This window comes from Taeniopygia guttata, chromosome W (assembly GCF_048771995.1).
Source record: "Taeniopygia guttata chromosome W, bTaeGut7.mat, whole genome shotgun sequence".
Taxonomy (NCBI): Eukaryota; Metazoa; Chordata; class Aves; order Passeriformes; family Estrildidae; genus Taeniopygia; species Taeniopygia guttata.
This window is the reverse complement of record NC_133064.1, coordinates 8,773,702-8,800,135: the sequence shown is the minus strand read 5'-3', so window position 1 is coordinate 8,800,135 and position 26,434 is coordinate 8,773,702. Positions and strand designations below refer to the sequence as shown.

The 26,434-nt window shown below is 40.5% G+C and overlaps 1 protein-coding gene across 8 annotated transcripts in view; it reads right to left on the bottom strand.

The window, feature by feature from the left end:
* The window catches only part of LOC116806870 (kinesin-like protein KIF2A), a 132,929-nt gene that overhangs the window by 13,303 nt on the left and 93,192 nt on the right, over positions 1 to 26,434 (bottom strand). For 4 of the 8 annotated variants that reach the window (XM_032744652.3, XM_032744656.3, XM_032744658.3 and 1 more), the window contains 8 exons: positions 24,691 to 24,781; positions 24,486 to 24,549; positions 23,989 to 24,080; positions 23,553 to 23,695; positions 22,677 to 22,881; positions 13,033 to 13,143; positions 2,026 to 2,093; positions 105 to 218 (listed from right to left, as the gene is read on the bottom strand). In XM_032744652.3, the coding sequence (XP_032600543.1) occupies positions 105 to 218; positions 2,026 to 2,093; positions 13,033 to 13,143; positions 22,677 to 22,881; positions 23,553 to 23,695; positions 23,989 to 24,080; positions 24,486 to 24,549; positions 24,691 to 24,781 (888 nt within the window). The remainder of the gene's footprint in view (positions 1 to 104; positions 219 to 2,025; positions 2,094 to 13,032; positions 13,144 to 22,676; positions 22,882 to 23,552; positions 23,696 to 23,988; positions 24,081 to 24,485; positions 24,550 to 24,690; positions 24,782 to 26,434) is intronic. The other 4 variants (XM_032744654.3, XM_032744657.3, XM_032744659.3 and 1 more) reach the window with 2 other exon arrangements.

Below are 26,434 nucleotides of genomic sequence, written 5' to 3'. Positions count from 1 at the left end.
TGTGTAACTCAAGGCAAGGGGACTAATGAAAGGTTTGTCTGTAAAATTGCATTGCCAAAAAGAAAATTATAAAATAAACATTCTGTATATAGAATGAAGTAGACCTGGTGATTGAAGGAGAAAAGTCATCATACTCATAGGAAGGAGAGAGATCAGAGCGACTGCCACTACCCTGTGAGAAGGGAATGTCTGAAGGACTAATTCCAAATTCCTTTACTCTGTAGCAGCAAAATACAGCAGCAAATTAAAAGAAAATTATCTCAAACACAGTTAAAATAACTGTTTAGGATTCTTTAGTAGTTTAACAATAAAATTATTTTTACATTAAAAAAGAAGACTGTGGACATATTTGAATCTTCTGCAAATGGTTACAGATCACTAACAAAATTGAACCATATCAGTGCTGGTAATTTGCAGGACAGTATAATAGCAGTGTTTTCAGAAGAGTAATTCCAGATTTCAGCTTTTGCAGTTAATAAAATTTGGTCTACATTCAGTATTTCATTAAACTGATCCTTTTAACATATCAAACTATTACAGTGCCTTCAATTCTATACTGCCCCATCTTACACTTTGCAGACACTGGTGTTCAGCATCTAAAAACTACTTACTTGTACTATGAAAACTCTATATTGGCAGAAAAAATTAAAATACTACACAAAACACATGAAGCAACTTTACAGTGATAGGCATAAAAAATTAACTCTACCCCAGCCAAAACCAGCACAACCCCCTAACAACATATGAATTTAACAGCAAGGGGAAGAAACAGTTTCTGCACACTAATTTAGCATACTAGGAATAGGTATTTGTTTTTCAGTGTCTATTTCTGAAGTCACTTCAGCAATACGTATTCTATAAGGGATAGAAAGATCCAACTAGTTTTGATTAATATGACACATCCTTCATTATGTTACTGTAAGCAGGGGACTAGATGCCCCCTTCTCACCAGGAAGGGAATCACATAGACTGGTTCTCGCCAGGTAGATTTGCTTGATCCAAACAGATAGAAATTTGGATACCAAGGGGAACTGACGATAAGTTTTACCCTAGCAGCCCTTTGTGCCCGATTAGTGGCTGGCTGCAGGGAGGGAGCAGGGGAAGTAAAACAGGACAGGATGTGGTTTTGCCCTATCTTTCACTGGGGCAAGCAGACCACTAGGTGGTAGCTTCTTCTGGCAAAACCAGGCTTTCTAATGGCCCAGAAACTTGTTTGCCTCCTTTGTTCTTTGAAGCGAAGTGGTGGATGGGTCTCTGGGGTGCAGGGTCTGATTGCAGGCATATGCAGAACCCCATCTCCCCAAACATTAATCATAGAACTGTAGCTGTGGAAGGCTCCGTTCACACTGACTGAAGAGACAAACACTTTCAGAGGGCAGTACAGGTCTCAGAGATGATGCATCAGGCTCTGGAGGCACTAACTTCTTCTCCACTGATTATGCCACCGTTGGATTAGCTGACTGTATTTAGGGGTCTTAGATATTTGCCTGAAGTTGGGAAATATAAAATTTAGGCCACAGCAAATGCCGAATTTTCATAAGTTAGTTGAGATAGATCTATATATGATGTGATATATCATATATATAAAACAAAGATGCTGGCAACTTAATGAAATTCCACCAAGGGGATGAAAAATCACATTGCAGAAAGGTATTTCAGCTAACACCCAGGGAATCATCATGGAAACTGCCTACCCCTAATGCAAGAGGTGATATCTCCAGAGCAGGGACAAAACTAAGAGAGGCATCTCCCAGATTCCTTACAATCCCCACTATATCAATTTCTGGATAATGGCTTAAATGCAGTTTCTATTGATTCTCTTGTAATGGTTGCAAAAAGTTAGCAATTTAATTAAATGTGAGTCTGAGTCGATAATCAGTAGTTTGGGCTGAATCTTATTCAGAAATGCAAGTACACTAAAATTATTTGAGTAGTTAAAATAATTATACATCACGGAACAAGAATATTTCAAATATCAGTGACCAACAGCATATATATATCTATAAGCAATAACATTTTCCATACCTATTTGCATATCTCAATGTATTTAGAGTGTTTTCACATGATGCTATCCCTGGAGAAATTGTAGCAATCTGGAGAAAACAAGCCATGCATTAATAAATCACTTTGTACAGATGAAAAGGTAAATTATTTGAAATTAATTTTTTCCAATTTGATTTGAGATGTTCTACAAAAACTGTCTGCTATGTACAGCTGTCCTAATGTTGGAAACTATACAAAGTTTAAAATTTTTTGGTAACTTTAGTCAGTCTTCTTCACCTTTGCCCCGGGGGAAGATAATTGAAGTTTCTTCTCAAAGGACTGTTTCACCACTCAAGGCATGATTAGCTTAACATCCCAAGAGACTGGGAGTAGCAAAGAAGATACACAAAAGATAACCATTAACAACCATTATGACCATTAACGACCATAAACTCCAAACATCACCCCTGGCATAGTCAGAGATACCTGGTCCATAAAGGACTGATAAAAGAACCAAGGAATGAGGACCAAATTAGCATCAGAGGTGGAGAAATCCATAACCGATAAAAAACCAAATACTAAGAACTGTGTACCTTGGGACCAATGAACATTGAACCAATTAATTTCTCTGGGTTTGGACTGTGTTATAGATACATATTGTAATATTGGCTTTTCACAAATATTAAAATGAATACTATATGTGTTATGTTGGAAAGTTATGCTGTATTCATCTCTTTTAAGTAGTGCTGTATCAATCTCTTTTAAGTAGTGTGGTAAATATAGTTTTTAGGCTATAACATTATATTAAAATAGAAACTATGTGATGTAAGATACTTTTTGTAACTAGCTCAAGGAATGGAAAAGATAACCAAGAAATGATTTGCATTATCCTATCTGGATAGAGATAACAGCAACAGACACCAAGATCCCAAGAGAAGAATTATTGTCTCCTCATCGGGAAAGCTCAGACTTCGAGGAACCAAGAATGCTGATTTACAGGATGGGGGGAGGAAGCTAAACTTAAGCAGAAACACCCTAGTTTGAAAGGAATGCTTGAATCATGTATGAGATATATGAATATGCAATAGACTATTGCTTTTAAGAGGCAATCCTTTGTTAGCAAGGTGTGCTTTTTGGCGGAGTGCCAGGCACCCAGACGTCTGTAATTATTTGCTTTTTATTGTCTCTTATTGTCCTAATTTTTGTTACTATTTGCATTACTATTAAACTTCTAAAATTTTAAGAAAAGTAAATGGTGTTTTTCACAATTGGAGGTCCCACTGAGATGTAACACCTCGCTTCTGAAACCTCAGAGGATTCCAAGTGACAGAGGCGCGCCCTGTCAAGTTTGGCAGCCTCGCTCTGTTTCTTCTGGCATGATTGGCAGACACAGGTTCCTACCTGGTGGACAAAAAGAGACAATAAAACAAAGAAAAGGGAAAAGACTCCCTAAAACTGCAGTAATTGGCACCCTAAGACTTGTGTACATGAAGACCTGGAAAGGAAAAAAGATTCTAAGTACTTTTTGGAGGAGTGGATATGGGGAGGGGGGTTGTGAGATGTGTGAATGAGATGTGGGCTGGCTACTCTGGACATGTGAAGTGATTGTGTAATTTCTGAGTGCAACAGTTCCGTTATTTTGCGAGAAAGGCGGCCAGCAAGGAAATGAAGTGAATGAAAAAAGAGTGAGAGAGACCCCTAGGGTGACTGGGATGGGGTCCCAGGGAGGAGTTGGACCGCTCAGAGGAAGGGAGCAGAGAAGTTTCCCAGCACAATCCACTAGGAAACAGAACAAAAGGGAGAGGCTGCAAGAAATTTTGCCAGGTTGAGGGTCTAAACCACACAAGAGAGTCAGGAGTGCCAAACTCAAGAGCATCGAGGCTTAAAAGCTGCTAGGCTGAGAATAGACGCACTAGAGACTCGGGGGTGTGGGATCCAAGAGCACCTTGAAATGGACAATAACATCTGAGATTTTAACAAGTGATTTGAATGTAAAAGGTACCTTATTGTTGTCTTGTTGTGTGTGAGAGTGAGAAATAAAAGTGAGCAAATGTAGATGAATGAAAGTATATGTAATGTAGATTGTTTACTTTAAGTTTCAGTTTATCTCTTTGGAGGGAGGTGTATTGTGTTGAATTGTATTGTGAGAGAAAGGGGTTTTTTGTGTGTGTAGTGGGAAGAAGGTGGTATTCAAGTTGTTAGAGAAAGTGGGAAACAGAGGCAGGGAACAAATAGATAAGATCTTGAAAAATGGTGCAGAAAACCAGTAAGTTTGGTACAGGAAAGAAAAAAGGGACTAAAAGGGAGATACCCCAAGATAGTCCTCTTGGAGTTATGTTAGCTAACTGGGATATAAATCCTTGTACTGAAGCGATACATGGAATAAATAAATAGACTCCACAACCTGGGGTAGTTATGAAGTGGCTATGTATTGTCAGCGCTCGGCACAAGTGAGATATCTCTCCAAAAACTTGTGCCCCAAACCTCAGTCTGACCCACACTTTTATTCAGAAAGGTATTCCATATGCAGTACATTTCACAACTTTTCCATGCATATTCAACCCGTGGCCACGCCTGTCCTCGCCTCTCATGCTAAATAGGTCCATGCCCTTCTGGGCACGCGTGGTTTGCCGTGGTGGTCGTATGGGGGTCTCTTGGGGTCTTATGAGGCTGAAGATTGTGGTCTTCCTCAAGGTCATGGTTTGACACGGAAAGAGAATTTTTTTTTGGAAGGAAGAAGTCAATTCAGTCAGGGGTCAGGTTTGGATACTGAGACTTAAGGTGACCAATTGAAGGTGGACACGCCTCTGAGAACACAGAGGGGTTAAAAGCAGAATTCCCAGGAGAACTCGCTCTTTGCTCTTTTTGGTTCTGGTCATCGCAAAGTACAGACCTCCCCTGCCCAGCGCGGGCTGGGGAGGGGAGGGGAGGGGAGCCATGCGGCCTGCAGAGGTAGGCCAGGGGGGTGAAGGATCGGAACGGAGATGGGAGAGCTCCTGCGGACAGAAGGGTGGAGAACATCTGGGATGTCTTTGTTCCCCCTCCCCTAAGCTAGAGGGAAAAGAGATAGAGAGCCAGCAGACATCTGGGAGTTTGCCGGCAGAGGAGAAGGAGAAGGGGGGGGAAGATGTCTAGTGTGCAAGACTGGAGACAGAGTCCTGGGCTGAGATTTCAGCCGTCCGGGGAGTCCGGGAATTTTAACCCTTTCCTGTGAAATGAAGGCTTTATGAAATATTACTCCTCCTCAATTTGAAGGAAAGAGAGACAGCCTGGGACCTCAGATGTTCAGAGAAGAAGGTTGGGGGGAGATGATGGAGTGGCTTTTGTCTGGACTCTGCTTGTTTACCATAGACTGAACCACTCCTTCTTTCAAGAGGGACTGCATTTTAGGGGGATGCACTGGTGAGCCAAGAGACCTTCTTCAGCAACTACCAGTTCAGGAAGGAACAGAGAGAGCTGAGGAGGGTGTGAGGATGCCCTCCATCTTCAGAGAAGAAGAGAAAGAGATCTCTGTCCTTGGACCCTCGGCCCCAGGGGAAAATGGGAGGGACTCTAGTCCCGAAATGTGATACTGAACTGTTGTTCCTGTTGGTCCTTGGCAAAGCATCCTTAAAGGGGCCCTATAAGCAGTCTCTGTCCATGCACGGTGGTGAGAGCACTGTGACATAGAGAGGAGAGTGTCACACTGGCCGGTGTGTCTGGGCAGTGCCACGTGTGACATGGAAACACAAGAGGTGGCAGCTGTGTTTCCCGGGGGTCTGTGGTGCAAGGGGGGACTCCTCTCTTCCCCAATAGACTCAGTATTGATTATATTGAAGGGTGAAAACTTGATTAAGAATCCAAATGGGTCTCGCTGTGGTTTAGTGGAGTTGGGTGGTGGGAGGAGGAATGTTTTGGAAGGTTTTCATTTTGAAGTTTGTGTGTTTTTTTCTTTTTTTTTCCCTTTATATTATTATTAGTAGTAGTGTAATAAAGTTTGTCCTTTGTTATTAAGTTTAGCCTGCTTTGCTCTGTTCTCGATCGCATTTCACAGCATTTGATTAGTAAGTTGTATTTTCATGGGGCGCTGGCATTGTGCCAGCATCAAACCATGACACTCATGATTGAACTTTTCTCCTTTGCGTGTGTGCTTTTGGTCCTTTGGTGCTTATATGAGTATGTCTGTCAATCTTGATGTGCTTGGAGACAGAGGAGATTCTTTATCTGGGTTCTTTGCATCCCTTGGTATTGTTTTTTATGTGAGAAGCTTCAGAAATTTGCATTTTCCTATGCCATTTGTACCATGGCAGAGGTTTCTTAAGTAAAAGGTTAAAATTCAACACATAATTTTATGAGCTAAAATTTAAATGCTTAATTAATTTTGTTAACTCAAGTGAACTCTAAAAATCTCTATTTCACCCGGACATCTGTAATTCTTTGCTTTTTATTGTCTCTTATTGTCCTAATTTTCATTACTATTTTCATTACTATTAAACTTATAAAATTTTAACAGAAGTAAATGGTGTTTTTCACAGGGGTGTTTCATAATGATAAGGTATCCCAGATCATCTGGGCCCAAAAATTTTTACTGCATCTTTAAGACTCTACAACGAGGGACTGTGTGTGTGGAGGGGAAGGGGGAGGAAGAAATTTGCTTTAGCATGCACTTTTTTAAAAAGCTGCCCAAGCAGTCTCTCTCCCTTTCACGGTAAGGGGTAGGAGATATCGCATAAAGGAAGTGACAGAAAGGCTGGTTGGAGCCCAAGGCTCATCTCTTCCCCTCTGGTCTTTCAGGGAGTTGGCAGCAGCACACTAGGAGAAAACAGCAGTGAAAGCCTTCCATTCCAGCTGCATTCTCAGTCTTTCCTCCTCCTCCTCGTGATTTTGGGAAGCTGGAAGCACCTCTGAGAGAAAAGGGCAGCGACGCCCACCACAGTTCAAGCCACCATTTAGCTGCAGCCAGCCAAGAGGGTCTAGCCCAGCTGCTTGGTCTTGACTGTCCCTGCCTCTGGGAATAGAAATTCCCTCTGTGAGTTTCCAGCCCCTGGGTCCGAAGAACTCCAATCAGAGCTCCAGCTGTCAGGAGATAAGCAGAGCAAGGGCTAAGACAACGGAGGAGGGGGCAGTTTAGAAAAGACTGACATGATTTTTCCTTTTGTCCTTTCACCAGCGTAGTCAAAATCCAAGGCAGCATTTTGGAGTTGTGAGGAGCAATTTTTTTGGGTCTCTGTTTTAGGGAGTCAGAGGGATCGAGCGCTTTGTATCTGGTAGTTATTTGCTGTTGTTTCCTGACTGTTGCTGCCTTGGGGTGAATTCCGCAACTGCCTGTCCACAGTCAGGGGCATCACACTGGCAGGAGCAGAGTGATGGACCTCACTCTGTCCCAGGTCACCATCAATAGCGCCAAGTGAGGGAGCGAAAACACTGAGTGGCCCCAGCCCAGCTCCTTAACTTTGCCATGCCTGCTCTGTTGTGCTTTGCCATGGGGAAAGGGTTGACCCCAGGCAAGTTGTCAGGCCTTCATCTGCTACTGGAATTGCTCTGTGAAGCTCCTGCCTTTCTGAGAGGGACCTGATGCCATCTTATCCCTTCGTCCTACAAGCCAGAGGTAATCCCTGCTGAGTGCCAAGGGCATTTAATGTCTCTCTTTGTTCCTGTAGGGATGGGGGTGTGATTTTTTAGCAGTTTGGTATCTAGCAGTTATTTGCTGTTATGGATGAGTAATGCAATAGTTGACTCTCACAATTAAGGGGTGAATATTATGTGTTATGTGTAGTAGATATAATTCGTGCCATTTCTAATATGATATTGAATATTTGTTAGAGTATACATGTTTGTATTAGGATTCCCCCCCCCACCCTCAGAGGCACAGGTGAGACCGGGTGTAGATTGGAAACTGATTTATAAGTAAGAAGGTACAGCTCGCCAGGAGATGGGCCATGTCTGGGGAGATACAGAAACCCCAGGTGCTGATCGTTCGCGTGAACGACCCGAGATGGATATCATGGAAATCCTCAGGCAGATACATGTGAATCAACAAACTCCAGACACTGAATTGTTCTCCCTCATCACCAAAAAAGAAAATCTTATTAACATATGGACTCTGAATAGAAGAAAAGACTGATTGCTGAAATCTTGGCCTCAGGTGGAATTTTCCCTATAAAAACCGCTTGTGCCAAGATGGAAGTGTGTGGGCATGGAGGAAAACCTCTGCTGAGGCTGACTCCTTGTTGCACACCCAGGGCCGACCCTGGGCTCGGCTCTGTTCTTTCCTTGTGGCTGGCTAGATAAAATTTGATTGCAAAATAAATAATTTATTTTTCATATTAATTTGGCTGGACAATTTTTCATTTATAACATTATGTATATGTTAAGTGATGTTTTGTAGATGTATAGTTATGTTTTCCCTCCCCCTTGCATTGTTATCATGGGATGGCCTGGGTAGTCGGGGCATTTGGGAGGGTCGGCTTGTTACTATGGCAACACCTGACCTCCAATCAAGATGTAAGAAAGTGATCTCCACCACTGGACAGCGAAGAAGGAGTTGATTGACAAGACTTTGAGAGGGGCTAGAGGTATAAAAAGCAAAACATCCATTTTGTGGATGAGCACATGGCGGTTCAGCCCTTTGCTCCCAGAGCTGTAATTTTTCCTTATTCAGTCTTCTGTTGTATTTTTGATAAGGTTTAATAAACCTTTAAAATTTTAAAAGTGAACATAGTTTCTCACATTTACTGTTATTTTTTGCCCTTTGCTGTTCTGCTTATTAGTAAACTTTTTTTTTTAAACTTATTTACTTGTATTTGTTCCTTGTTAGTGGAAAGGGATCGTTTGCACCTATAAAGGGAAACAACTGATTTCAGAGTGTTCTCCTTTAAATTGTCTCAAACTGAGACATTGCCATTATTGAAACTTGGTGGGACGAATCCCATGACTGGAGTGCAACTATTGATGGCTACAGGTGTGGTAATCACATATCCTCTGAACAGAGAGAGACATAGCTCTCCCAGGATTTTCCTGGGAAGCCATGAGAAGCTGTGAGAAAGCTCAGAGAAACAATTAAAACAATTATTATCTCTCTTTCTGCACATGTTGCTTATAGATATGATTTTCCAGAGTGCACTATTCTTAGTTCACCAATAGTGTGAGAGGTTTTTACTCTAAGACCAATCAAGTCTTAGGTTAGGCAGCAAAGGCCTTCTTTTCACCTTCTGAAGACTGGAGTCTTTTGTTCCTGTCCCTGACTCAACAGCGACATACAGGCTGTTCAGAAGAGACAGGGGAGGAAGGAAAGGAGGAGGGGGTTCCCTGTATATAAAGAGGTGGATTGAGTGTGAAGAGCTGTCTCTGAATGTTATAGATACATATTATAATATTGTCTTTTCGCAAATGTTAAAATGAATTTTATATGAGTGATGTTAAAGTAACTTTGTTATAAAGATACAGTTTTTATTTCTGCTGTTAATTAAGCTTAGATGTAGTGAAATAGCTAAAACTAACTGGGTCCATTGGGCTGAAAGGGAGCAGGAAGGCTGACACTGCAGGACTGGAGCTGCCCCAGACAGTGCTGACAGGAATGAGAAGGAGGTGTCTTTACAAACAAACTGTGGGCCTGCTAGTAGATAAGGCCAGATACGGAGAGGTGAACAAAGCAATGGGTGGAACCAAACTTCTTCCTAATATCCAACCTATATTTCCCTTGACATAGCTTGAGACTGTCTTCTGGTTCTGTCAGTTACTGCCTGGTGAAAGAGACCAACCCCCACCTGACTACAACCACCTTTCAGGAAGTTGTAGAGAGTCATAAGGTCACCTCTGAGTCTCCTTTTCTCCAGGCTAAACAACTCCAGCTTCCTCAGTCGTTCCTCAGAGGGCTTGTGTTCCAAGCCTTTCACCAGCTTCGTTACCTTCCTCTGGATGTGCTTGAGCATCTCAACGTCCTTCCTAAACTGAGGGGCCCAGAACTGGACACAGCACTCAAGGTGCAGCCTCACCAGTGCTGAGTATAGGGGAAGAATGACCTCCCCAGTCCTGCTGGCCACACTATTCCTGATACAGGCCAGGATGCCGTTGGCCTTCTTGGCTGCCAGAGCACACTGCTGGCTCATGTTCAGCTGGCTGTTGACCAGTACCCCCAAGTCCTTTTCTGCCTGGGCAGCTCTTTAAGGTCCCTTTCAACCCAGGAAAATCTATGACCTCTCCCTATCCTTATCTCAACTTATGAGCCTTTCATTATATTTTCTTTCTCTTATCCAGCTCAGGAGGGCAGTGATAGAACAGCTTTGGTGGGCACCTGGTGGCTTGCCAAAGTCAAACCACAACAACAGAATTATTCCTCATAATTTCTTCTATGCTTTAATTTATTTCACATAAACACTTGTAGGGAACATAGCAGTGATCTCTACAGTCAACTGCAGAAACATGAAATGAAGCTATTCATTATTAAACTATATTTGCATTAATTTTTAGAAGTTTGAAGCACCTCAGTTAATAGCTCTCTGTAAACAAGCAGTCAGTGTACCTGCAGGATAAGTACTTTTTTAATTTAATAAAATGCTATTCAACTTTACCTATTATAAACCATAATGCTATGCCTTTTTCTTTACCTGTATATTTAATCAGTAGAATTTTGCCAGTGTATCATATAAAACCTGAACATGAGCATGCTTTAAAACTAGGCCCTCTGCCAAAGAACCACTGGAAGGCTGAATGCATTTTCTTGATAAAAAAGGCAAAGGAAGATCCAGAAGCTGAAGATCATTGTCCACTCTTCTCACCACTTAGCCACTGGAGTGCAAATCTCCTTTCCTCTTTCCAGGGAACTGGGGAGGACTGGAGGTAATTCCAGGCTAAGGTATCTCCTACACCTACTTTAATTCAATATATGTCATTCAGAAAACTGTCAGATCTCTAGACAGGCAGATTGTTTCTGCATTCATCTAGTTATCACAGGAACAAGTGCTGTAAATGCAATAACTGAATTCAAACAACCGTAAAGATGCACTGTAGGTTTCTTTTCCTTCTCTCCTTCCTTTTAACTGTAATTCAGAGTAAGTCATAACCACACAAGTGCTACTCTTCCTACATCACTGTCTTAAGAGTGATGATTAAATTATGGATAAAAATTACATGCAAACAAACACCAAACCCAGAATGTTACAAGTGGTCCTAATACTGAGAAACTACATGAAATAGTAACAGGAAGAATAAGTTTGAAAGCAGTGTCTCATCATGAAAGAGTTTTCTTATTCTTAATTTTAAACTGACTGCAGTTATGTGAATAACATAATTCAAGCATATTTTCGCTCACTTTCAGAGGAGATTTTTTTTTCCTAATTTAGAACTATATTGAATATAAAAGGAAGGAATGCAAGCTTTATCAGAAATTAAACACCCATATACCATGTATTATTCTCGATGGCATTTTCATGCATTTAAACAGGAAAAATGTTACGTTAACTCTATAAGAAGAGTAATAATTAAATTAAAAAGCTTCATCAAAATGAAGACAGCTTGTTAGCACTTAAAGGAGTGGTAAAGGTGATGGTGAGAATGTCACAAAACATTCACAAATGTTACTCCTTCTATGTACAGAAAGGAATTCCCAACAGGCTAACTTTCCAAAACTTCTTCAGCAGTGAGGATACATTGCCTAGAGATGCACAGTTTAGCTTTCTGATCTTGAATATGATTTATGAAGTTGTCCCAGTGGAAAGAAAACAATTCCGTGTTTTCAGTAGAAAACCAAAGAAAAGAGATTAGTCAAAAATGCTATTTTACCACCAGTTTCATATTAGAACCATACCTAACATCCAAAGAGAAGACTAGGCTGCCCTAACACCATGGTTTTCATGTTGTGGTCTGAAGATTTCTGTCAGCTCTAGACTAATTCCAAGGAGCCTGTGGAAAGTAACCAACACAAATATATTGGGTCTGGCTGAACTGGAGTTCATTCTCCCATAGCAGCCCTCCCAGTGCTGTGCTTTGCATTGGGAGCTGGGAAGGTGTTGAGAACACACCAGGGTTTTGGCTACTCCTGAGCAGTGCTGCCACAGCATCAGTGCTGTCTCACCATTCTGCCCCTTCACCCTTGAAGGCCTGTAGGCTGGGTGTGCGCAAGATCCTAGGAAGGAACATAGCCAGGCCAGCTGACCCAAAGGATATTCCATACCATATGATGTCTGCTCAGATGTAAAAGCTAAGAAAAAGGAGGAAGAAGGGGGACATTCATTTTTATGACATTTGTCTTCCAGAGCAACTGCTACACATGCTGAAGCCCTGCCTCCCAGGAAGTGGCTGGACATTGTGTCCTGATGGGAAATAGAGAATAAAACTCTTTGGTTTTCTTTTGTTTCCACATGCAGCCTTTGCTTTTGCTTTATTAAACTGCCTTTATCTTGACCCATGACTTCCATCTTATTTGCCCCCCGTTCTGCTGAGGAGGGGAATGATAGAGTGGTTTGGTGGGCACCTGACAGCCAGCCAAGATCAACCCACCATAGCAAACAAGCTTAACAATCAGTGTCCACTGCAGAGAATTTACATTTCCATAAGGAGAAACATTAAGGATGCACAAATAAAACCACTGGACCTCTGTGCTTTTGTCTGTTCTTTCTCCCATCTGACAGAAGAATTATGTTTTTTCAGATTGATGCAAATGCACTTTTATACAGTATACAACTATTCATCTCATCTGTCCCAACTACTCCCCTTAACAGCCTAGACCGTATTCTGATACCTTTGATACCAATTTTAAATTTGCCTTTGTCATTTAAAGATCATAACTTACCACTATACTTCCAGTGTACATCACCTTTTCCAAAATTCTGATTCAATAAACAATATTATAATTAAGACATTATTAAAAACAAACAAAACCCCCTCAACCTAAAGTGCTTCCAGCTTGTCTAGCTAGAAAACTAAAACAAGCAATCAGAAAGGCCAATAAAAAGTGAGACGAGAGAAAGTTATCTGAAACGCCTCTGCTGAAAGACTAACTTCAAATATAGTTTCAGTTAATATATAACCTCAATTAATTGTTAAAGCATACAGTTAACTAAACAAACTTACCATACAGGTACGGGAGTTTTCTCCTATGAATGAATCTCTTAGCACCTGAGTAAGTTTACTTGCTCTGAATGGCGTATGAGGTTTATTTCGGCCTAAGGCTCTAATGCACTCCTGAAAGAACAAACAGATTTATATTTAATAAAATCAGAGTAAAACCTCATATGTATACAATCCCCATTAAAGAAAAAATGCATAATACAAATGCAATTCAAAATCAGAAAATATATGCCTTAGTTATGTTGCTGAAGTTATGTAAAATTGAATTCAAGAAGTGTTAGGCTTTCATCTCTCATTAAGCTCAGTAGAGAGGTTGGAACTTAAAAAGGACTTAGGAGCCTAAGTACTTTCTGAATCTCATCTAAAACATTTACATATATTGTACTCAACAAGAACAACAAAAAAAAAATTGTTGATGCTAAATCTCCAGAGTAACAACTATTTCTGATTTATGATCTGCAAAAGCCTTAATGATCTACAGCCTCTGCCAGCAGAAGCAGCGTGGACTATGACTCACATTAACTCTATCAGTTAAAAGCAGTAGCTTTGATTCTGGCTTCATCACTGACTTTCTCTACAGCTCAGAAGAAAACACTGGTGCCCAAATGTTGCCCCGTTCTTTTGCGAGTTTTAAAGTTCTAAAAGTTTTCTATGCCTTCTGATGTTTACATATTTCTACTGAATCTTCTCACACTGTTCATGTAAATAATGATTGTTTTGCATTCTTCTTTGTGGGTGGAGAGAATTGATGGACTGTTGGTTTGACCAGTGTGGTTGGAGAGGTGGCAGTTTCACCCTCCAATCCACTGTCACTTTTGAAATCCTATATATTGTGGAGTCAGAAAATAAAATCTCTCTTGGTTCTTTTCTTTGCTCTTTTGCATCTGGTGTCCGTGTGTGAGTTATTTCGTGTCATAGTGTGACACCCAAATTTTCTGAAAGCTTCCACAGGTCACAAACCTAGTAAGTATAAGCTCTGTATTGATGTACTCAATACTGGAAAACACTTGAAATTGTAAGCCACTCCCTGTTTATGAACATTCTTCATGAGAAAAAGGATAACATTTACCTCCCCTTTCAGTCACAAGAATGGTATGGGGCTAAACTAATATCTGTTGTGGTTGAAGAGCTCCAGAGAGAAATACTGTACAGAATATTAAGAAATTACTATAGAAGTTACAGCAGCAACTAAGTACAATAGCACAAACTAAGATCGCACAAATCAAGACATCACTTCTGCCCACTCAGATTTCTAACATCAGATAATAAATTACTTCTTACAGAAAGAACGTTCAAATTTAAATTTGTTTTGCTGTAGTCATATTAGTATCATTAATTCAAGTTTCTGGCTTTGCCTTAATACTTTGTGTACAGGCATCTCTTAAGAATCAGGGCTTTCCTGGTACAGCTTTAACATGTTTACACACAGAACTTCTTCAAACAACTGTACATCAAAATCTTTTTATATAGTACCTTTGCTTTTAACAAGACTAACAGATGGAATGAATACATGAATAGTTCTACAGCAGTTCAGCTAATTCTTGAGCTGCATCTATATCCTGAAATTTCCTAGAAACAGTTTCTTCCAAGAGCCAGGCTATAAACTCTGGGATGATAATCCAAGAAAGCATTGCCATAGTGAAACAGCATAAAACAACTAAATGGGCTCAGAATAAAAATGTCCCTATTTAGACTGAATGCCTTTTGAGCATTATAAAGCAAATAATAGTAGCATTTGACTATTTAAATAATATTTCATAGCTTTCTTGATGTCTTCTTGAATAATATATGAAAAACTGCAGGGATTTCAAGGCCTCACCTTGAATATTGTGAGAAATTTGGGGCAGCACAATATAAGAAAGATATTAAACTATTAGAAAGTGTTTGTAAAAAATGACCAGATAATATTGGCTTTCACATTTATGTATTAGTTTATGCATGTTGTTAGTGATTAAAGGAATTTAGAAATAGTATAAATTATAACTCTTTTTAGCTGCTTGCTAATGTAATATAATCTATCATCTTAAGTATGCTCATAGAAATAGTAGTGTAATGAATATAATATCTATGTATCACTTATGTAAATAATAGTGCGATGAATGTACTGTGTTATAGACCTTAGCAAAACAAAAGATGTAAAAAAAGGCTTTTGTGTAACTAAAAACAGTGTAAGGCCATCCACTGAACAACCTGTCCAAAATAAGATAACTGTGACACAAACCAGAGCACTGCAGGACAATTACAGAATACTATGTTAAATTTAAGGAGGACATACTAAATCATTATCAGAGGATGTGAAACAGCAGGGTGGAGACACAAGAAGAAATAAAATATATTGACCTGACACACAGGATGTCATGTAGTGTCTTGGTTTGAAAAGACAGGTGTCTGCTAAGGAAGGCAGGAGCCTCCCCTGAAATGGAAAAATGTAATTTTGAAATTAAGGGGCCCTCAAGCAAAGATATGGGAGCAGGAATAACAGTTCTTTATTAGGGAAGAAAATACAAAATAAAATAAACAATGCAGTAATACAAAACAACACTGACAGAGCCAGTGGGTCAGGGTGTTGGTGGCAGTCCAATGGAAATGGTGGCTGCAGTCCTCCTGGAGTGACAGATGTGGTTCTATTGAAGCAGTGATCCTGTAGAAGGGTGTAGTCTTCCTCTGAAGATCCAGTGGTAGTGTAGATGGACCTGGTCTTCCTCTGGGAATCCAGTGGGAAAGGCTGGCTGTGGTCTTCCAGTTCTCTGATTATATCCAGTTAGGAATGCTTGGCTCCTCCCTCTGGGTGGAGCTTCTCACAGTGGGATGATGTAATTTTATCAGTCATGCAGTGAGATTCAATGGCCCATTAACAGAAGATATCTCCCCCAGAAAACTGCCCAGTTAACAGAAGATAACTGCCTCACCTCTAACTGATAGGAATAGAATATACACCCCCATTTCCAAACTAAGATATGCAGTTAAGATGGAGTGTGAAGAAGTCAAACAAAGGAGTTCCCAAAACATCAGAAAGTTGGCAAGAATGTTTGGATAATGCACGACACACATGAATGTGCATGTATCTCAGCATTGTAGTAACAGTATAAAAATAACATTTTCTGTATACACCGGTGTGTTCTTTGGCTGTTGGCCAGGACCACCCCAGTGCTGGACATATTGCCCTTTTCTATACTATTATTATTAAACTTTTAAAAATTCTAAGCAGTGAATTCTGTTTTTCACATGTTCAAAGGAGGGCAACAAAGATGGTAAAGGGCTTTGACAGGAAGCTGTATGAGAAGTGGCTGAGGACCCTTGGTCTGTTCAGCCTGGAAAAGAGGAGAGTGAGGGGAACCTCATTGCAGTCTACAACTTCCTAGTGAGGGGAAGAAGAAGGGTAGACACTGATCTCTTCTGTCTGGTGTCCAGTGACAGGACCCGAGGGAATGGCCTGAAGTTGTGTCAGGGGAGGTTTAAGTTGGATATTAGAAAAAAAGTTCTTCACCCAGAGTATGATTGGGTACTGGAATAGGCTCCCGAAGGAAGTGGTCACAGCACTCAGCCTGACAGTGTTCACAAAGCATTTGTTGTTATGACCCACCCCTGAAGGCAAGTGTGGTGGTTTTTTGCATGGCTTGATTTTTGGTGAAGAGGGAAGAAGCCTGCCACGGAAGTGATTTTCTGTTCAACACTGCTCAGTACCCTCAGGGAAAAAAGAAAGTCTCTGGATCTGACAACAAAACAACAGGCCCAATGGCTACTACAACCCCAGCGACGGGCACTGCAGCTACTCCCTTGTGGCTGTGGAAAAACTCTCCCAGAGGTATAAAAAATTGTTCTAGGAGTTTCATCAACAAAAAGATGTCCTACTCCCCACCTGTGTGGACCTGCATCTCAGCTATTAACAGTAAGAGTTCTTTTTCTCAAAAGGGAGGATATAGAAAATACACACCACAGGGTACCCTGTAGTTTTACTTGCAGGACCAAGGAAAGGATATGAGGAAGTGGGATGGAAAACCTACCTTGACCCTAGAGGCACAGGTATATGAATTGCAGGGAAAAACAATCAGAAATGGGGGATCTTGCAGGAAAGTTACTGTTCCAGTCTCCAGTGGCAGTTTCCCAGTCAGAATAGAAGGGCTGATTTTACTTCTGATTCTATGGAACAGAATTCTAATTCATTTCTACAAGTAAGTGAAGAATCCTATGACCAGGACTAGAAGGGCCCTGCCTCCAGCCAGGTGGAAGAAAGGGATAACCAGGTTTACTGGATAGTGTGAATCTGGTGGTCTGGCACAGCAGCCCCACAGGAGTACAAGGCTTTTGTAGACACTGGTGCACAGTGTACTCCAATGCCATGAGGCTATGCAGGGGCAGAATCCACCTGTATTTCTGGAGTGACAGGGGGATTCCAACAGCTGACTGTACTGGAGGCTGATCTTAGCCTGACTGGGAATGAGTGGTAAAAACACTCCATTGAGACCAGCCCAGAGGCTCTGTGCATCCTTGGCACAGACTATCTCAGGAGAGGGTATTTCAGGGGTGGGCTTTTGATATAGATAGTTGTCTTGAAGATGGAGGAAGTTAAACAGTTGTCTACCTTGCCTGGTCTCTTGGAGGACCCTTCTGCTGTGGGGTTGCTGAAAGTTGAAGAACAGCAGTTGCCAATTGCTACCACAATGGTGCACCACCAGCAATATTGCACCAACTGAGACTCTCTGATTTCAATACATAAACTGATTTGTCAATTGGAGAGCCAAGGAGTGATCAGCAGGACCCACTTACCCTTTAACAGCCCCATATGGCCAGTGTGAAAGTCTAACAGAGAATGGAGATTAACAGTAGATTGTCATGAACTGAATGAAGTCACACTATCACTAAGTGCTGCCATACTGAACATGTTGGAACTTCAGTAGGAACTGGAGTCAAAGGCAGCCCAGCACTGCCACAATTGATAATGTTAATGTGTTTTTCTCAATCCCTCTGGTGACAGAGTACAGGCCACAGTTTGCTTTGACTTGGAGGGTCATCCAGTACGCCTGGAATCAACTGGTGGAAACACAGTCTAACCATCTGCCATGGACTGATCCAGACTGTACTGGAACAAGGTGAAGCTCCAGAACTCCTGCAATATATTGATGATATAATTGTGTGGGGCAATATAGCAGAAGTTTCTAAAAGGGAAGAAAATAGTTCAAATCCTTCTGAAGCATGGTTTTACTATAAAACAAAGTAAGGTCAATGGACCTGCACAGGAGATTCAGGTTTTAGGAATAAAATGACAAGATGAATGTTGTCAGTAGCAATGTTTCCACCAATTAGTAAGAAATAAACAAACGTTCTTAGGTATTGTGGAATTCTGGGGAATGCACATTCAAAATTACAGTCTGATTGTCAGCGCTTGCTATGAAGTGACCTGGAAGAAAAATTATTTCAAATGAGGTCCTGAGCAACAACAAGTTTTTAAACAAATCAAACAGGAGACAGTTCATGCTGTAGCCCTTGGGCCAGTCCAAATAGAGCAAGATGTAAAAAATGTGCTCTATACTGCAGCTAGGGAGAATGGTCCTACCTGGAACCTCTGGCAGAAAGCACCAGGGGAGACTTGAGGTCAACCTCTAGGTTTTTGGAGTTGGGCATACAGAGGATCAGAAGTCTGCTATACTTCAACTGAAAAGGACATACTGGCAGCTTATGAAGGGGTTCAAGCTGCTTCTGAGGTGATTGGCACTGAAGCCCAGTTCCTCCTGGCACCCTGGTTACCAATGTTGGGTTGGATGTTCAAAGGCAGAGTATCCTCTGCACATCATGAAACAGATGCTACATGGAGTAAGTGGGTCACACTGATCACACGATGAGCTCTGATAGGAAACCCCAGTCATCTAGGAATCTTGGAAATGATCATGAACTGGCCAGAAGGCAAAGATTTCAGAATGTCACTACAGGAGAAGGTGATGTGCTGAAGAGACATCATGTGGATGCTTGTGAACCCAAGAGTCGGGCCACTGAATAACATCAGAATAACCAGCAGGTGAATCAGGCTGCTAGGACTGAAGTGGCTCAGGTGGATTTGGATTGGCAACATAAGGGTGAATTATTTCTAGCTTAGTGGGTTCATGACACCTTGGGACATCAAGGAAGAGATGCAATATGTAGGTGGGCTCGTGATCGAGGGGTGGACTTAAACATGGACACTATCGCACAGGTTATCCTGGAATGTGAAATGTGCTGCAATTAAGCAGGGCCAAGCAGGTAAAGCCTCTGTGGTATGGGGGACAATGGCTGAAATATAAGTATTGGGAGGCCTGGCAGAATGACTATATAACACTCCCCCAAACCTGTAACAGCAAGCACTGTGTGCTTACAATGGTGGAAACAACCACCGGACAGCTGGAAACACACCCTGTGCCCCATGGCACTGCCTGGAACGGTATCCTGGGCCTTGGAATGGAAGTCTTATGGTGACATGGTACTCCAGAAAGAATTGAGTCAGTGATATAACCTCAGATGCACAGAATCAGAAAATGGAAGCCATTTTCGAAACAACCTCATAAACGCTTCTGCCAAAGAACATGGAACTGAGTAGGTGTATCATATTCCCTATTATGCACCAGCCTCTGTGTCGTGGTTTGACACGGGAAAAGAATTTTCTCAATCCAGTCAGGGGTCAGGTTTGGATACTGACACTTGGGGTGACCAACTGAAGGTGGACACGCCTCTGAGAACACAGAGGGGTTAAAAGCAGAATTCCCAGGAGAACTCACTCTCTTTGGTTCCGGTCATCAGAGGGTGCAGATCTCCCCTGCCCAGCCACCAGCTGGGAGGGGGAGGGGAGACGTGGCCTGCAGAGGTAGGCCAGGGGGGTGAAGGATCGGTAACCGAGCTGGGAGAGCTCCTGCGGACAGAAGGGTGGAGAACGTCTGAGATGTCTTTGTTCTCCCTCCCCCCACCCCCCTGAACCTAGAGGGAAAGAGATAGAGAGCCAGCAGACACCTGGAAGTTTGCTGGCAGAGGAGAAGGGGGGGGGGGGAAAGATACCCAGTGTGGGAGACAGAGTCCTGGGCCGAGATTTCAGCCATCCGGGGAGTCTGGGAATTTTAACCCTTTCTTGGGAAATGAAGGCTTTGTGAAATATTACTCCTCCTCAATTTGAAGGAAAGAGAGACAGCCTGGGACCTCAGGAGTTAGGGAAAGAAGGTTGGGGGGAGATGATGGAGTGGCTTTTGGCTGGACTCTTCTTGTTAGCCATAGACTGAACCAATCCTTCCTCGAAGAGAGACTGCATTTTAGGGGGATGCAATGGTGAGCCAAAAGACTCCTTCAGCAACTACCAGTTCAGGAATGAACAGAGAAAAGCTGAGGAGGGTGTGATGATGCTCTCCGTCTTCACAGAAGAAGAGAAGACGATCTCTGTTCTTGGACCCTCGGCCCCAGGGGAAAATGGGGGGGACTCTAGTCCCAAAATGAGACACTGAACTGTTGTTCCTGTTGGTCCTTGGCAAAGCATCCTTAAAGAAGCCCTATAAGCAGTCTCTGTCCATGCACGGTGGTGAGAGCACTGTGACATGGAGAGGAGAGTGTCACACTGGCCGGTGTGTCTGGGCGGTGCCACGTGTCACATGGAAACACAAGAGGTGGCAGCTGTGTTTCCTGGGGGTCTATGGTGCAAGGGAGACTCCTCTCTCCCCTGATGGACTCAGTATTGATTATGTGGAAGGGTGAAGACTTGATTAAGGGTCCAAATGTGTCTCACTGTGGTTTGTTGGATTTGGGTGGTGGGAGGAGGAATGTTTTGAAAGTTTTTCATTTTGAATTTTGTGTGTGTGTGGTTTTTTTTTCCTTTCTTTTTTTCTTTTATAGTAGTAGTGGTAGCTTAATAAAATTTTTTTTTTTCCTTTGTTATTAAGCTTAGGCCTGCTTTGCTCTGTTCTCGATCGCATTTCACAGCATTCAATTGATAGGTTGCATTTTCATGGGGGTGCTGGCATTGTGCCAGCGTCAAACCATGACACTCTGTAAAGATCAAACAATGTAATAGACTGTTAAAGACTACACTGAGGGGAATTTGTGGTGGAACTTTCAGACACTGGGCTATACATTTAGCAAAGGCCATCTGCCTAGTCAACAGCAGAGGATCTGCCAATCAGGCTGGCCCTGCCCAATCAAAACTGTTAAGTGCTTACAAGGGGGATAGAATTGCTGTACACATTAAAAATATGCTGGGGAAAACAGTCTGGGTAATTCCTGCCTTGGGCAAAGGTAAATCCATCCATGGGACTGCTTTTGCTCAAGGACCTGGGTGCACTTGGTGGGTAATGCGGGAGGATGGGCAAGTCTGGTGTGTGCCTCAAGGGGATTTGATTTTGGTTAAGAATAACCAATTAATTAAATTGTATTATGTTAATAACTATCCAAGATTGATCTGACTTCAACTGCAACAATCCAGTACCACACACCGTCTTTCCTGTTCTGAAGGACTGCTATGACAGATGGAGCCCAAGGTCATGGACTAAATGAACACAACCGACTTTTACAGGGATGGTCCATAGACTAAGGGAATGATATCTGTATGTATATCTATCAAAAAATAGGAAAGGTGATGGGGTATTGGAAAGTGTGGGACCTGGCATGATGTAAATGGTATAGAATAAGGGGTGGAGACTGTCCTGGTTTTGGCTAAGATAGAGTTAATTTTCTTCTTAGTAGCTTGTAGTGCTGTGTTTTGGATTCAGTGTGAGAATAATGCTGATAACACACTAATGTTTTGGTTGTTGTTGAGCAGTGCTTACCTTGAGTCAAGGGCCTTTCTGTGTTTCATGCTTTGCCAGGGAGATGTTGCACAAGAAGCTGTGAGGGAGCATGGCCAGGACAGCTGACCAGAACTGGCCAAAGGGATATTCCATACTATACAATATTCCCAGTCTATAAACTGGGGGAAGTTGGTCAAGATGGGCTGATAGCTGCTGGGGGATGGTCAGGGCATCAGTGAGTGTGGCAAGGAACTGTATTGTGCATTACTTGTTTCTCTTGGGGTTTATTTCTCTCTGTCTCTCTCTCCTTTTCAATACAATTATTATTATTGTTATTATCTTTTACTTTAGTTCAATTATTAAGCTGTTCTTATCTAAACCCATGGGTTTTGCTTTATTTCAGATAGTCCTTCCCATCCCACTGGGGAAGGGGTGAGGGGATTGAGTGAGCAGCTGCATGGTACTTAGTTTCTGGCTGAGGTTAAACCACTACAAAAGGTATATTTTTTAAAAGTTTTTTCTTAATTAAAAAAAAAAAAACGAACTGAGATCAGTAAGTATATTTCCAGTTAGTATTTCAGACCTTGAGTATAAAAGTAAGTTATCTCTCCCCCCCATTTTAAGTGTACGTTAAAAAAAAAGTGTTCAAATTCAACTACTGGGGATTTTGTTTGTTTGTTTGTTTGTTTTTTACTACATGAAAATTGATAGCAAAATGTTTCTGCAATGTTTGTACTTGGTAATTACCAAGTGTTTTTTCAGGTATTTAAAGGAAAAACAAGATTATATTTTACATGTCACATCAGGAGACAATGTAGAGAAGCAAAGCCTGCAAAACCACTAATTCCAATAGTCATTGCTATTATATGTGGAAGGCTTTCACATACTCAAAGGCAATGGAGACATTTCAGTTACCTTGAGTGCTAAAAGGCTCTTGTTAATTTCTGCACCTTCCAGTCGAGTCTGCCTATCTGCACTAGAAGTATCTGCTCCTCTTTCATTGCCAGCCAAGTCAATCAGAGAAAATTTACCATGCAATTTCCCTTTCCTTCTGAGAATAATCTGAAACACTGCATGGCTTCGAGATGAGTGTGCATTTGCAGATGTCTGGCCAGATGTCCTTTAACAAAAGGAAAGAAAAGAAGGACATATGAACGGGAAAAGGACCATAAACACATTACCCTCAGAACATTAGTTTTTTCAGGGCACAGTCCTATGTTTACCCATATAATTTGATGCACATGGTATAATTATACCTATTTTTCCAATTCTTCAAACAGAAATGGAAGATTAGTAGCATTTTACTACTCTCTTAAATGCAAGAATAAACAGATCTCCAAAGATTTCAGACTATCAGAGTTTGTACGCAAAATGCTGCATGTGGTACTTTTATCTAATCAGTCAGCAGTCTATCACAAGGCTAATTTTAAAAACAATAAAGCTGGATCTTAACAAAACCCCAGCTTTTATACTTTTGTCACTACATATCAAGGCCTTTTAGAACTGAAGAATCATCTAGCAGTATTCCAGATTATAAATGATGTGAATTTAAGTCAGCAAACTGGTTATATAATGCATGCAATTCACATCCTGTAGAAAAATCAGTTCAGATTTCTCTCTGGCTGAAAAACTCAAAACTATATCCAAAAGATAGGCAGATTCCTTACTTGCAGCCAACATTATCAAAAATACCACTACATATTAAAAAGCCATCACTATGAAGAGACAAAAAAAATCTTGTTGCAATTCTTTAATTTACAATGAAAAATTGGTGAAAGCTATGAGAGATACCTGCAGCTGTTGCCTATTTCAATAAGCTTAAGAACATCTTCAACACATTTGACTTCACATTCCTGTAATCCCACCACCTGGACTTGCTGTTTACCATCTTCTAACACTCTTAATTTTGTCTTCCTGTTCAACAAGTCAAAAACCTTGGGGAGGAGGGGAACATAACAGTTAAAGAGGAGCTTTAAAAGATATTTTTGCTTCAAATGTCATATCAAAATATGCAAAGCATTCAATGCACAATCCTGGTTGAGCAGGGAGGTGGGACCAGATGACCCACTGTGGTCCCTTCCAACCTGTGATTGAAAGGGAAGTATAAAGAATTATTTGAAATAAAGCTTTTAGTACAAAAAGGAAAAAATCTTTTATGTGACAAGCTCACAATCTTGTTTGTGAAAGAGAAATTCCACCTTCCTCCGAAAAAAAATCAGGTACTTACCTTACCACTATAGATCTCAAAAAATGTTGCATATACTTGAAGTTCTAACTTGTTATAATTTGGCTTCTTTAGCATTAAAAAGACATCTCTAGCTGTGAATACATTTACAAAATAAAAAGAAATGTAGTTATATATTTTCATTTAGTGAAGACATTAATACATAGCAGTCTATTTTACAGCATCTCATATTTTGCAAGTGTAACAATCAAGTCAATCAATTAAGAAACAATGCAGTTTAAACTGCCACATTACGTTGGAAGATGCAGAAGACTCAAAAATTGTAAACTCAATCATCATTTATATTTCTTACATTTCTTAAGTTATCTGTTAATTTTTACCTTTCCATGTAAAAACTACACATCTAGAAACTACTTTTTATGTTACCAAAGCTCCACTGTAAGGGAAATTATGTAGACCCTTATGTTTGTACAACAGGAAGTAGAAATACATTGACCTCAACTAATTTGCAAAAAGCCAACAGAACAATAAAGTCTCACCTGCAAGTGCATATATTCCTTTAGAACAATCTTGGTTCTTTGCTGAAAAGTCACCACCCATAGTCTAAATTAAAAAACAAAAGACCAAAAATACACGATAAAGATCACAGAACTGTAACTTACATATTTGTTACTTATTAGAATTTATTGAAGTGTATAATACACAAAAAGAAGTATATTGCTGACATGTAGAGGAAATACTTACATAGGTTTTTCCACTGCCTGTTTGTCCATATGCAAAGCAAGTGGCCATTCCCCTTTCAAATATGGTCTCTACTAATGGTCGAGCTGTAAACCTTAAATGTAAAAAACAACAGTATTTAAGAAATTTAATTACTTTTAAAAACCAACACCACCACAAAGACACTATAAATTTTAATGCCAGAAGTGACAAAACTGGTTCTGAACTTTGAGAGGCCAAAGGACATCTGCACATTAATTCCTGAACTAAAGAAGCTACCAGCTCTAGGTCATTCAAATATCCTAAACAATTAGAGGAAAGCTACAAGGTGTTTCCCATTTATTGAAAAAAAAAAAAAATTCAAACCGCAAGAAAAAGAATTTTCTTGTTTTAGTGTTGTAACATGGCACATTTTGCTACATGGAGTTTGGAGCTCCCTAAAGAAGATACCATTATAAGATACAGAAGTAGGACAGTGCAGCACTTAAATGCTTAGATTTTGCAAATACAAAAAATCCACTATAGTTTTTGCTCCCAAAATTAGCTTCCAATATTAAGTTCAGAATACAAGTGGTCAAAAACACATTGCATGTCTTAATATTTTGAGAACAAACTTACACTGAGACAAGGCTCAATCAAACATCTACCCAGGCTCATCAGAATGGAAAAATCCAGTTATCCCTTAAGCATTATTTGATATGTCAAAAATATTTTCCAAAATATAATTGTTCTATTTTAGAGAATTAATTTTTACTTAAATAAATGTAGCTATTGATCCCAATTCAGCTCCTTATCACCATTACTTCATGAAAATCTCCAAAAGATAACCTTATGGTGGTTGCCTCCACTTTTTCCAGGTGTTTACAAATAATGTATGTTTAGTGACAGAAACAAGAATGATTGTTAACAGAAACACTTAGGTGTTACAACCTCCTTTCATTCCACTTTGGAACACACACGTCACTTACAAAAACAATATGGATAAGATTAAGACATTCAGCAACCAAAGGTTATGCAAAAATCTACGTTTAACTGAATCATCAGTTTTCATCAAAAATATACCAGATGATTCCTGATCAGCCTTAGTCTTTCTTTTTTGCATCCTCCAAGTATATACCTTTTTTTTTTTTGTCCTCAAGAGGATATTCCCAATCAGTTTTAGGAAACCTATCCACCTAAGAAGCACATTCCATTATCTCTGCTTAATTGCATTTGAAATTATTTATTTTGCTGATTTATACAAAATTGACTTAATTATATGTATTTTTAAATAAGGCAAAATACAAACATGTCTAGAAAATTTTTGTAAAGCATTATACAACTCCAAATAGTACCACGTCAAAACAGTCACTCTTTCTAGTAGAACCTTTATTTGCAATCTTGAGCCTTCAGAAATATAAACTCTGAATCTCCTTTAAAATTCAAAAGGCATTTAAGTTTTTTAATACTTAAAAAAACCTTGCAACTCAGTGTTGCAGCTCATGGATTCAAAAATACTTAAAATACAGCCTAAGTAAAGTAATAATAAGGGAATAAATAGTAGTACATTTCTTGAAAACATTTTTCAATATAGAAATATGAGAAATTTTAGCATATTGAAGAAAACTGAAGTAACTTGTCCTATTTTTTTTTCCCTCCATTGTGACCCTGGTAGTTCTGGTTAGAGTAGAACATGATACTTATCTTCTTCGCAACTGTATTACTACAGGAGGCCTTGAAGTAGATTATCCTTCATGTGATAATCATTATTGTGCCATATGAGGGAGGG